The sequence below is a fragment of the Drosophila bipectinata genome, chromosome 3R (assembly GCF_030179905.1).
Source record: "Drosophila bipectinata strain 14024-0381.07 chromosome 3R, DbipHiC1v2, whole genome shotgun sequence".
NCBI classification, from domain to species: domain Eukaryota; kingdom Metazoa; phylum Arthropoda; class Insecta; order Diptera; family Drosophilidae; genus Drosophila; species Drosophila bipectinata.
The window spans coordinates 23,519,330-23,533,088 of record NC_091739.1 but is presented as its reverse complement, the minus strand read 5'-3'; the positions used below and the strand labels follow the sequence as shown (position 1 = coordinate 23,533,088).

The 13,759-nt window shown below is 40.5% G+C and overlaps 2 protein-coding genes across 3 annotated transcripts; one reads left to right on the top strand and one right to left on the bottom strand.

Annotated features, from left to right (window-relative positions):
- The first annotated feature begins 2,074 nt into the window (after positions 1–2,074).
- Tk (Tachykinin) lies at positions 2,075–13,193 on the top strand. Of its 2 annotated transcripts, none has more exons than XM_017253715.3 (4): positions 2,075–2,164; positions 11,460–12,188; positions 12,365–12,575; positions 12,645–13,193. In XM_017253715.3, exons 2-4 carry the CDS (start codon positions 11,517–11,519, stop codon positions 12,656–12,658), a joined length of 897 nt encoding a protein of 298 aa, XP_017109204.2. In that variant the 5' UTR covers positions 2,075–2,164; positions 11,460–11,516; the 3' UTR covers positions 12,659–13,193. The 2 variants fall into 2 exon arrangements, with proteins under 2 accessions (XP_017109204.2, XP_017109203.2); XM_017253714.3 differs by having other exon boundaries at positions 12,341–12,575.
- Ect3 (Ectoderm-expressed 3) lies at positions 3,974–8,548 on the bottom strand. Its single transcript, XM_017253713.3, has 5 exons — positions 8,390–8,548; positions 6,244–6,478; positions 5,963–6,177; positions 5,478–5,895; positions 3,974–5,217 (listed from the first exon to the last, which is right to left on the bottom strand). The coding sequence occupies exons 2-5, from the start codon at positions 6,462–6,464 to the stop codon at positions 4,143–4,145; spliced, it is 1,929 nt and encodes a 642-aa protein (XP_017109202.2). The 5' UTR covers positions 6,465–6,478; positions 8,390–8,548; the 3' UTR covers positions 3,974–4,142.
- Positions 13,194–13,759: the final 566 nt, after the last annotated feature.

Here is a 13,759-nt window from a genome sequence, read left to right as displayed (position 1 = left end):
ACAACAAAGAAATCCCAGCAAAAAAACAAAAATTCAGCGAGGGTGGATTGATAAGATTGGAACATATTCAGATATAAAATTCTATGCTATGCTAACTTTGTCCTTTTAAAAATCTAGCTAAGTTTTAAAAAAAGAAGGAAAATCTATCACTTTTTATACTCTAATCATACCAATAGAAAAACATCCAGCTGCCCTCGCTTTAACCCAGCAGGACTTTTCAGACTCCTTCCCCCCATTGTAATTTCCAGAATCGACGCTCCATGCGGAATGCAATTTTAAATTGAATTTCCGCCACCTGCTGCAATCCGACCAAATCCCGCAAAAAAGTTTTCGAGCAACAGGTGGGAGTACCGCAACCAAAAATAGATACAAACGTCACCGATACAAAACCATTCCCTGTCTATCATTGACCCATAAAATGTCATCCGCTGTAAAGGGTCATAATCCAATTAAACGCGCACTTACCGTCTATATTCCGCATTTATCAGCTGGTTCCAGCTGGATTGCGGCCGATGGCGCATTGGAGGACCTTATCTGCCCAAGTCCTGCCCCGTTTCACAGCCGCAGATATTGACTCAAGCGAAAGGGGCTTTGTGGCGGCTTTATTTGATTTTGATAATCAAATCACAAATTGCTTGTCTATCGGCGGGCCATTTTATTTTAATTAAATGCTAATTATGTTTACCAATGGTTGCTGCAAATATTTGTTGCGTCACCAGCGGCTTCGAATTGAGCCAATAGTGTAAGTTTATGGCTGAATGGGCGGGTGATTCAGTTGTATGGAAATTCAGCTAATTGCCGCAACAAGCGCCGAAATCTGTTGCAATTTAAATGCAAATTTTCGCATCTGCAGTTTTTACGAACCAAAGGCGTTAGTCGGAAGGGAATCTCCCGCGGAAGGATGCGAGATATGCTGATGCCAGCAGGAAGCCGCGAGCTTCCATGTTTAATTTTAGCCCCAAAAAAAAACTGGCAACGTGAATGTTGCAAGTTGCAACAAGCAGCCATAATAGCCGTGCAGCCACTGGGCCCCGGATGTGTGTGGCATCCACTTGGCCTTTATGACTGGCGGGTGCCAAGCGGACGGTGGGTGGCGGCGAGTAGTGGGAAGTGTCTTATCTTGAATGCCACGCCTCGACCTTGCCTCAAGAGCATTGTTGTTGCTGGGGCAGGGGTGAATATTTAAGGATATATTTCGGCACGGGTTTATTGTCCGTCGTTTGTGCCGCGTTCGTTATAATTGTCTCGGCCGCTTTAAAGTTATTCATTTTAAAGCGATTGTCGTACAGATATGGTCAAAATAATAGTCAGAATACTATATATATTTTTTTAAAATTTCACCCACCACCTCATTAAATATCACAATTATATTTATGCATAATTAATTCTAAATCCGTACTATTTACTTTCATATTTAAAGCTAAACGTTTATTAAAAACCATACGATTTTTCGTATTTGTTTGTTTGCGTTGTAAAATTGGTTTGTTTGTTTAATGGAACGCGTTGGGAAATAATTGTAATTTCCAAGTTTGTTTTTAAAACAAATATTTTTATTTCATGAACATGCGTGCGACAAAGTAAATCATAAATATTAAAATATCCAAAAAACAATGAAATACAAATTAATTTGTCGTCATACCGATGGATTCCCAACTTGGCCAGTTGTTGTACTCCATATCTACCTTTTCACATTGGCCATTTTCAGTTTTTTGCCTTTTCGCATTTTACCTCCTTCTTTTTTTGCATATGTTTTATTCACATATGCAAACAGAATTTCCGTTCAATTCAATTGCCCGGCGAAGAGGCATTTTTTTTGTGTGCCATCATGAAGTGGCGTCCGCATAAAGGAGCACACCAATGCCCATGGAGGTGGCACGCACACAAATGTGCTCCCACACTGAAATTCTATTCGACCAATTGTTGATATCCACGAACGGAGGAGGACGTCGGGCTCGGCTCCACTTCGGCCTCTGTCGGTCGGGCTTCCTGTTTCGGTTCTGTGGCTCTGCTTCTTCAACACGGTGCCATGCTTTTATAAAAGTCCGCTGACGTTTCGATCTGTCGCTCAGTTGTTGCATATTTCTCGGCGTGTTCGTTGCTCGATAAACCAAAAAGCAAAAAAAAGTTTAAAAATTCAGTGAAAGTATAATTTACAGCACTATTCGTAAGTGAATTTTGGAATAAATTACCTTTTTGAAACGTGAATATATAGCTAACATAATAGTTCTAAAAATTGTGAATTACTATTTTAAATAGGATTTATTTTAGAATTTATGGATCTTTCAGAAAACACTGAGAAAGTTATGTGGGAGTGGTTGTAATTTTTGGATTTCAAGAACTTTTAATAAATGTGTGCTTTTTTATTCAAATAATATTTTAAGCTTGGTATTTCTAAACAGTTAAATTTTTTTGTGTCCCTTATCGAGTTCCAGAACAAGAAAAATTTTTTTGTTTATAGACAGGCTTTGAAAGTATCTTTTTTAAAGAATAAAGAGGGTCTTATCTTATTTAAGAATACAAAAAACAAAATGTCGAAAAAACAAGGACCATTAAAAATAAAAGCAATAAATTTAAAAATTATTCAAAATCTTATTGCCGATTTCCTGTGACATTTGATCTCTGGGGTCAGTTTAATATAATTTTTTATGTCCGAAAATTTTACTATTTAGCCATAAAAATTTGCCAGCAACTTTCACCCAATTTAAAGAACATAAAAAGGACATATTTCCTTAAGGCAAGTAAATTGAAGCATACAATGGGATCTTTGGTTGGATGAAAGACAAACAAACTTTACACGATAATTGTATTAAACAAATCCCGGATGACTTGGGCCGACAATGTGTAAATGCCCCTGATTAACTGATGAGTTCCTCATTACAATTGGGTGCTAAGAACACATAACAAACTTCTTGTAATTTGAAGAAGGCAAGTTTCCTTTGTTTTACATCTTTTTGCACAAACATTGTTTATGGCGGAGATGGCCTCCGTCAATTGGCAGCCGGCGGCAAAAGCTAATAAAAAGGAACATCAATGTTGGGGACCAGATTCCGATTCCGTTCCGGATCGGGACTGACATGGCACACATCCGGTGGCGGCACGCAACGTGGGGCCATTAGGGGAGCACTCATCCGAAAAGACGCCAGCGGTGCGACACGAGGTGGCGCTTTAAAACTGCCCCAGGGTCTTAACTTGTTTTATGTCAACTCGGACAACAAGAACACGGCAATTACAGCATGTGAGCCTGGCAAATACTTGAGTTGCAGCTGCGCCTAAAAGATGCTTTAAAATGTGAGCCCACCTGCACGCGAATGAGAATGCGTAGGCGATGGGCACAGGGCGTATGTGTGTCCGGAGTCCGGACTAATTAACCCAAGCAGCTACTGTGGCTGCCGGTCTCATTAAGGAAACAAGAGATGACCATGTGGGGAGTGATTCCAGGTCTCGGAACACTCCGGATAATAAGCAGACCAGAAAATAGTTTCACCAAATCCAAGTTGTAAGCGAATATTTTATTACGATCTTAAGGGCAGTAAAAGGTTTAAGGAACATCAAAATGCAGATTTCGCGACCTCAATAGTGTGTAAAGTCTAAATGATTTAGCTTTTAAAGCGATTTTAAGACTGTTCGATTTTAAGAATCTAAAAATATCTTAACAAACCATAGACAATGTACTCATGAGTTGAGCTAATTCAACTGTAGAATTCCTTTAAAGTTAACAAAATAAATAAAACAGATATGTGGAGGGTTCTAAAAGCAGCCACGGCCATAAAAAACTTTTGGCTACCTAAAAATTAACGAAGTAAGACGCGACACTTTGGTAGGGACGAGGCGTTTTGACTTGGAATTCATCATCAACGCATTTCTGTGGATTTCAATTTCAATCATTTGGGATTAATTTGGACAAGGCACAAAGGTCACACATGCCAGGCCTGCCCCTTCCACCTCCACAGCCCGCCCATCTTTAATGAGTCTCTTACAAAAAAAGGATAACGAGGCAGACAAGACACAAAGTCCTTACTCCTCGGATCCGCTTTAATGCCATCACAAAGAACTTAAACCGCATAAATTTACATTTAAATATACATTAACGAATGATGCATGATGTATGTTGTTGTTTTGAATAGCGAAGGATGTGCGCTACCCTAGACAGTTCTCGCGTTCAGGATGGGGGTGTTCCGGAAGTGCAACTCCAGAGAGGTTGGTATCTGTTGGTACTCCACCACCACGATACGGTTGGAGCCCACTTTCAGGAGCGGCGAAGGGACGTATAGAGTGATCTGGGGTCCCACCAGGGGCCAGTACCTGCCGAGATTTTCGCCGTTTACGAAGACAATGCCCTTGCCCCATCCTGACATGTCCAGATACGTATCCGCAATGTCACTCTTGGTTTGGATATCAAGTTGTCCGTAATAAATGGTGGGTCCTGTTCGCAGTAGGGTTCTGAGTTTATGAGTTTCTGAGTTGAGTAGGTGTGGGACGTCAAGGCGGGGTGACTTATGCGATTGGGATATCAACTGCTCCAGGCTATCGTACGACTCCAGGGGGAACTGGGTCATGTTCCAATTGGTCAGAACTTGCTTGTCCAGACGCACATCTCGCAGGATGCCCTTGAAGTCGTTGATCTGGCGACCATAGTTAAGGCGCCCCTGATTCTCCACGAAAATCTGTAGCTTTCGTCCAGCACTAGCACTGATTGGAAGATCAAAAACAGGTATTTCCCTAGCAAGCAGGCCCGCGAACTCCCCATCCACGTAGACATAGCCTCGGTCCGCTAAGCCTGGTACACTTAGGATGCTCGGGTCACGCTTGAAACTGGGTAGTCGGGTTTCGTATAAAACCAATCCAGAGTACTGGTTCAGGGCCTCAAAGCTTTGTGGTTTGGCCGATTGGACGAATCCGGTGGACAGGCGTTGACGGGCCTCCGGGGAGAGTAAATTGCAACAACTGGTCAGGCGCACGGATCCGTAGTCTTTCTTGGGTACGGGATCGGGCACAGGTACATTGGGCAACGGCAAATACCTTCCAATAATGCGACGCAGGGCTTGGTACTTGGACGTGGGATCCCCAGCCTCTGTCATTGGCGCATCGTAGTCATAGGAGGTGATGTCCGCCAGATACAGTCCAGGTCCATTGTCATTAGCGCCGGCGGTGAAACCGAAATTGGTACCTCCATAGAACATGTAGAAGTTGACGCTGGCTCCACTATCCAGCATGTTACTAAAACAGAAGTTCAAAGATACACATCCAGTTAAATTAAATTTTAATTGGTTTTCAATATCTTATTTGCAAGTACCGGACATAATCCTATTTACCCTACAATGCCAATAAGTCTGTTTCAATAATGTGCAATGTGACAATATGCGTCACTTAAGGAAGAAAAAGATGAGATGAAAGAGAAATGAATTCTTCTTTGTCTAGATTCTTAAGTTCAAGAATTTTCCGTAATTCTTATACAAGAAATGTCAATTAATACTCACACGAAAGTCCCCGTGATCGAATCCGTGCTCACATTAGCCATCGGTTCTGTCCAGTGCGTCAGCCAACCCGGATAGTATTCGGCATTGACCAGCGGTCCTTTTGGCTGAAACCGTCGCAGCTTGGCCCAGATGGGTTTCAGATCGGATGTCGCTCCAAAGTCCATGGTGGCCAGAACATTTTGTATCTTTCCGCAGCGCAGAACGCTGGGTCCATCGTTGGTGAAGAGGACGGCCTTACCCTTGACATGACTTGCAGTCTCATCCCGTAGCCAGTTTCGGTAGTTGAGATCACAGGCAAAGTAAGAGCCGTACTCGTTCTCCACCTGAACCATTATAATGGGGCCTCCATTGCCATAGAGATAGGGGGCTATCTTTCTGAAGAGTTGGTTATACCAAATGCGGACCTCACTTAGGTAGTCTGAAGCAATGGTTACAATAAAAAAACGCATCTTTTGATCCTACTTGGTATATACTTTTCTACTTACTGACATCTGCTGTGCGAAGCTGAATCCCAGGGTACTTGTTGAGCAGCCAATAGGGAAACCCGCCCATGTCGCGTTCTGCACAGATGTAAGGGCCTGGACGAAGGATCACCAGGAGATCCTCCCCGACGGCCAGTCGTATAAAATGTTCCAGATCTGCTATTTTGTTCCAGACATAAATACCATCCTTTGGATTATGAAGAGACCATTCCACATAGCTTTTTTGAGAAGTATAACGCGTTTTAATGAAAGATTTCCTTTAAAAACCAATTTTTGAGACTTACGTAGTCACTGCATTCAAACCGGCTGCTCTCATGGTGCGGAGATGCCTCTGCCAAGTGTCGGGATGGGCACGAAAGTAATGGAAGGAGCCCGCAATGAAGCGGAAGGGTTTGCCATCCTTCAGGAATCGATCATGATCATAGTCGACTGTAAAAGTGCGATTGGCTGACACTGCTCCCAGCAGCGAGAGCAAGCTTGCAACGACCAGCAAGCACACCTTCATCCTGAATAGATTATCTAATAAATAGATACAAGTTAAAAAGAAACACATTAATATAATATTTTACACATTAATATAAACACATTAATATAAAAATAAATAATTTTTAATAAATTGACATTTAGAATTCAAAAAATAACATGATTATTTGATTCGGTTTCTATTACAAAATGTAAGAGTAATCCAATATGATCATAAACTCCAAACCCGAGAATCGATCTGGTTTGCAAAAAATTTATGAATCCACATTGAATTGAAATTAAATTTCAGAGTTTATAAAACGTGCAGTTCTGCTATAGAATTAATTAAGAAAGCGATAAAATTAATTGTGCTTTTGTAGGCATAAGATACAATGTAAAGATTTTAAGACATGACGTCGTATATCCAATGTGTGTCATTTAATTTTTGTACCACATTTGTAAGCCACACAATAACGTGAATTTAAATAATTATCTGGATGTTTTGAATGAATCTTGATCATTTATTTTCCATATAATTGTTTCTTTATTTATTGTTGTTTACTTTTAATACTGAGTTCACTTTTGGAGGATATTCCAGCTTGTGGGCGAAAGTAAACTCACAATCAGAGAGAAATTAATTTCTAAATTGCATTCCTACACGGAACTTGTCTTCCGGCTGGTCTAGATTCTTAACCCGTTCCGCTTCCTAGTAAATTAAACTAAATCATCTCGGTCCAGCTCAGCCGAGTTCAGTGCACAGACACTGGGAGGCTTCAATTGAAGTTCACGGCTCAATTGCTTAGTGACAACAAAACGATTTAATCTTGTTTGTTTTGCTTATGATTTTGTTGGAAATTAATTCCATTTAGTCGAAAAGTTTTTGGGGCGCACATTGTTGAATATTTCATATTTTGATTCTGCAATTAATGCAGACTCAGCTCAAGCTTAATGTTTACACTTTATTTTTGGCGTGGAGTATTATTTCGCTTTCGTTGATTGCAATTCCAGAGCAGCTGCTCTTGTCAATTATGATTGACGTCTTTTTTCCTCCTCGGTAGTCGGACACTTTTTTATAGAATCATTCTTATCGCCACAAATTGTTTCTGTGCTTTGGCGTCTTCATTTTATGCGATTTGACAAATGTATGCTACGTGTGTTTGTGTTGTATTTAATTTTTTTCCATTGGCGATTTTATACTGATTATATTCGAAATATTGTCCAGGCTTATGATCTTTGTTATAAATTAAGGCACAGATTTATGATTCAGAGATTACTAATGCAAAGCCCAAACTTTTTTAGGCAATTTCTCGCATGAAGAAGTTTTCATATCATTATCTTCAAAAGTCATTTACAATATAATGGTTTGTTTATTAAATGTCAATGGTCTCTTAACATTATAAATTTATTTTCACAATAATTGTAATATATTTTTTTGTTTAATTACCACAGAGAAATGAGTGTTTTAAACCGAACTTTTATTTCTGTTTTTTTCCGTAAGCAATAAAATAAACATTACTAATTAATAATTCCTAATCTGCTGATTAAAAATAGTAATCCCCTCCGAGAATACATTTTTTTTGCAATTAAATATTAGATTTAGCCTTGATAAGCGAAATTCTGTCGAAAACCCTGAACCTATTTAACCTCTTAATGGAAAACATTTCCATGAAAAAAACTCCCCGGATTGGGGAGTACGAGTACTAGTTACGGAGCACATGAGATTTTACACTACACACAATCAACTAGGAACAATGAGGGCCCATGTAAGGCCCTGTTTACTTTAAACATTTGACCCAATTCAATTATTTGCACGTCCCAGGCCCACCGATAATACCGATTGCCGACCACGCTGTGAGCTCCCTTCAACTATGCTGGTTCTGGGGCAAGAAGGTAAGCTTACTTTCGCCCATTGTTTTACGAGGAGAAGGTGAAGCTCCGGTGGGTGGCGACTTTTTGAACAACACTCACCTCTTGCTTCCAATGATTTTATTAATACGATTCCGATTTAGGGCAACCCGAAAACAATACAGAAATGCAAACGCGATCGTTAGAATCTTTTTAAATATTTTATAAAGCGGAACCAGGCGTTCCACCTGATCTGATCGCTACTCTTCGACTTGTTGGGTTCGAGTTCGGTGGTCTGGTTTTTATCCGTTTGCCCGTAATCCATTTACCCGGTTCGTAAATGCGTAACCGTTTCGTATGTTGCGGGTCGCTCTCCGGAGCAGAACGCTGAGAACTCAAACTGATCGTATGTTGACCAGAATTCCCGATTGAATACCCGATTAAGACGACAGTGCACACTGGGCTCATTCACAAGATACTAAAAAATATTTAAAAAACTTAATTTTTATATGTATTCTATATGGGAAATAGATTGTTAATTAAACTTATTATCTAACGAGCATTATCTAAAGAAACTCAATAAATATGTGTGCAGAAAATTAAGTTAATGAAAAATGAATATATATGTAGTAAAAACCTAAGTGATTTTCATGAATATTGATATGAAAATCCCTCTTTTGAGGGAAATATCTCACTGTTTTCCAAACAAATTTTGTTTTTTAATTTTAAACTAAACTCAAATAGCATAAAAATACTTTAAGCCCAGAGTGCACTGGCAACATAAGGCCAGAAGAACTGCAGTGCTCTCTGGAGAATCGCCACATGTTGCCAAAAGAATTCAAATAAGAATGGCAAGAAGAATTTAAATACATATTTTAAAAGTAATCTAAATTTCTAGTAGATTTTATGAACCCATTCTCCTGATCCTTCATCTCACCTATTGACATGAAAAGTCCTTCCAAATTATTAAAAATGTATTCAAATCTCGTTACATAATAGATATAGACAACAGGACTACAGATGTTGGAAGCAATGAAAAGTTGATTCGAAAGTACAGTCACGCTTCATATTTTATTCATTAAGTGTGTTTGTTTTCGGCCTGTGAACTTTGGCCTGTTGGCATGCAAAAAGGGTGACATGGAGCCGAAGCCGCAGGCAATTGGCCAAAAAGTGAATTTTCTATGTTGTTTTATTATTAATTTCATACGTTTCTGCCGGGCTTCAGTCTGCCCTCGTCCGTTCCTCATCTGATGCTGGGTCACATACAGTTAGCCTTCCAGCTGGGCTAATATTCGCATATTGCTTTCCACATCCTCCCACCCAAAAACCCACACACAAACAAACAATTGGCAGGAAGCCAAGAACACAATGTGTTGGCCAAAATGTAAATCTAGTAGAAAGAGGCCACGACACGTCTTTAATCTCACACGCCTGTCGGCAGTTTAAAGTGTCCTTTGGGATGCACCACACATACACACATCCTGAAAACTGTGAAACTAACACAAATACGCCCACACTCACACGTTAGGGGATATAAGGAGAGAGGGAGTCCTACATAGACAATTAGACAACAGACATGGCCAAGTTAACAGCTTAGCCGCATTAAGGTAGTCGTGGGAGTAGGACTCCGGACTCCGGCTGTCATCCCAGTGGCAGGACGTGGTATGACGAGCCGGCAGCAGGTAGCCCGAAACCCGGAAGCCTGTCGCATTTTCTGTCGGTTAATTTTGCAGTAGGAAACTTTTGTGGCATTAGCTGGACGGTGTACAATGGAACATTCCGGTAAAAACCAAGGGTTTCTGATAAGAAGAGTGTGCTAATGGATCAGTCATAAGTGACTCAATGCATTAAAAATGAGTTAGAATTCCATTACCAATGATCGGTGATTACTTGACTAATTTGCCCAAAAGTTTAAAGCAATTCTAGGTTAATTTAAAGTTTCATTACGTTTCCCACAGTTTGCTTAATACCTGCCCTCTGACATTTTGCCTGCTGTAATAATTTTCACCTAAAAAGGACACCTTTAGGGGCTTTTGCACTTTAGCATAAAGTCGAACTTCCACTCTAAGCAAACAGAATTTTATGGAGGCGTCACTGATGGGGCTTAAGTGCTTCGCCAACCTGTTGATTCAATTCAAATGCATTTCGTTAAGTTCAATTGAATTGCTCCAGTACCCTCGCAATCCCCCTGGCCTCCCGTTCCAAAGTTTGTGGCAATGTTTGCTTGTTTGCGGTTGACGCCGCCGGTGGCAATCAATTGAATTACATGTTTGTTGTTTCCTGTGCGCGCATCGTTAGACGCTGCCACAGTTTCTACATTCATTGCTCTTGCTGCTGTTGCATCTCCTCCAGCTTTTACGGTGGCTGTTGTGGCTTTGACACCACTTTTTTCACTCTTATCTATCCGGGGAAATTTGCATGGCAATTTGACTTAACAAGGCGTGGCGGTGACGACAGCAAGCCAACATAATCATGCGTGGCGCCAACTGGTTAACATGGGAAGATGCACTTTAAACTGGGTGCTACTTCTTGATGCTTGTGAGCTATAAATAATATTAATTTTCAAGGCCTAGAAAGGAAGAGTAAATCTTAAACTAACAATTCGCTATATTTTTCATAAAAATAAATTTTTGATATTTTTAAAATAAAATATATGTATATGTTTTTTGTTCATTTTTCCTTGCAACTATAAATTGCAACAGCAGCAACCGTTACATCTTGTCATGCAGCCACCGATGTTTGCATATGCAGGCTAAAACCATCCTGCTTGTAATTCCCCCCTTAACCCACTCGTCCCAATTCTTCCCTAGAACTAAACAGCAAAAAGGTCAAGTAGAAGCCGCCGCGGGGCATTTGTGAGTCTAAGTGCACTACAGAAAATATATGCAAGCCGAAAAGGAAATAAAAACAAACAAGACCGGAAATGAAATGGAAAAATTGTTCCAGGGGATTTATGGTCTGTGTTTTCTGTATTACTAAATATAGAATACATTACTTTAACCTCCAGGCATGTTTTGGAATAAATTAAATCATTTAATATCCGGCTTGGGATCTTGTTAATTGAAATTCATGTAGCTTTGTAAAATAAAATATATTTTATTTACAAAAAACAAAAAATTACTCTTTTTTAAAATTCTTTTTTTATTACAAATACTCTTTTTTAAAATAATTCCCCTATATTTTTCCCCTACAGGTCGACTTCTCGTTTTCGCTTCAATTTCTACGCCCGCCTAAAAGCTCTCCCCGTTAAATGCGCAGTCAGAGCGGAACGATCGCTGTGGCGGTGCTGCTGCTGCTCCTGCTGACGGCTGCGTCGACTGGAGTGGAGGCAGAGCTACAGTCGGCTGGGGAGTCCTCCGGGGTTAGCACTCTGCCTCCGGGTGCCGAGCAGCCCCGCCGGGTAGTGAAGCGAGCGCCAACATCCAGCTTCATCGGGATGCGCGGCAAGAAGGATGATGAACGCGACACAGAGTCCTCGGATATCACGGACGGCAACTGGCTGGGAAACGGACCCGATCCGCTGGACTATGCCGATCTGGATACCTACTACTCCGAGAACGGACGGCGGCTGAAGAAGGCACCGCTGGCTTTTGTGGGCATGCGGGGCAAGAAGTTCATCCCGATGAGTGTCCGCCTGTCCGGTGTCCTTCAGCACATGGAGGAGGAGCGGCTGCGGGAAGGCCTGTTGCAGGATTTCCTAAACAGCCTGACAGACGTGAATGGAGCTGGCGATGTTGAAAAGCGGGCTCCTACCGGATTCAACGGCATGCGAGGGAAGCGGCCGGCCCTGAACGGTGATGAAGGCGAAGAGGAGGAGGCCATGGAGCTGCTGCAGAAACGGGCGCCTATCAACTCTTTTGTGGGCATGCGCGGCAAGAAGGATGTCTCCCACCAGCACTACAAGCGGGCGGCTCTTTCAGAGGTAAGATATAATACCGTTGGCCCTTGGCCTAGCCTAGTTTTTCTTAATTAAGTTTAAAAAAAAAAAACACTTTTTGATTTAATTTGCTTTTTCAATTTGTCGCTAAATTAATAAATTTAAGACCCTTTAACCGAGAATATAATCGCCACCAGTTCTGGCACACTTTCTTTAAAAAGGCGTACGATGTGAGGGGAAAGAAGCAACGGTTCGCGGACTTCAACAACAAATTCGTGGCGGTGAGAGGAAAGAAAAGCGAGCAGGACGGAGACGGAACCGGAAACTGGGAGGCCATTGGTCAGCAGCAATATCTGGTGCATCCCTGGCTCAATGTTTGGGGCGACAAGCGGGCACCGAATGGCTTTTTGGGAATGCGAGGCAAGCGCCCAGGTGCGGTCCTTAAGTCCTTAATTTTTTAATAATTTTTTATTTAAAAAAATATGTATTCTTATCCAACAGCACTATTTGAATAAGCGGGTTTACCCAAAAAAAAAACGATCGTGATGGAAGTTCCTCTTAGAGCTACAAAACTAGGCAAAGATGAAAAGGATTAAGAAATCGGATCGGAAGAGCAGAGACGACGGATTCAAGAAGGACTAAAATAGTGTTTTAAATAATCACAGGGCTGGGGATTATTTCAAAACACGAGTACACTGACACCGACGCACAGAAACAATGCTAAGATATAATCTTTTCAATATCAACCTAATGCCAATTACGTAATGTTAATGTAAATGTAATTAAAGTTGAAAGAAACTTCACGAATTAGGTGGGTTCATTTAAACTATTTGCATATCTAGGTGTACAATCTTGATCAAAACTATAAGTATCTTAAATAATGCACCATGAAAACGACATACAAGAAACGAGGATACATTCATTTACTTTCATAATTACTTTGTGGTACTCCGGCGTATACAAGAAGTATCTAGACACTTACACACATAGCACCAATTAATATTGTAAATAATGTATGGTAATAAAATAAATAAATATTTATTTCAAAAATAAACTGATAAACTGATAAACTATTATTTCAAAACTGATAATAGGTTGCAAAATCTATAAGATAGGTGAATGTTTTCCAGACAAGTAAACAAAACAATGAGCAATTAAATGGAATTCAATCGTTTGATAGTCTTCTCACAATTCCCAGAAATACAAAATTCAATTTCATCTACACATGTACCTACAAGGTGGCATCTTGTTCCTACGACAGAACAATAAAAACAATGGAACAGTTTCAAAATATGATCAGACTCCTAATAAGCCGACAGTCCCAAAGACGTATAGAAACATCGGTGATTGATGGGTGCCAGAGGTTACGGGAATACCCAAAATACGGAGTGCGCATTATAGACAACAGAAGCTGAAAAACAAGTTCAGGTAAGATCACAGGTCCTCTGCGGCATGTTTTCTCACCTTTAATAGTTCCGAGGAGTTAGGGATAATTAGGGAAAATAAAACATTTACTTTTACTTGAAGTCTTTGTAAGCAATTTAGGTACTATTAACCTTGGTAAAGCAATATTTTTACCTTCAAAAAGTATTAAATCTTTTCTACAAATATCACTT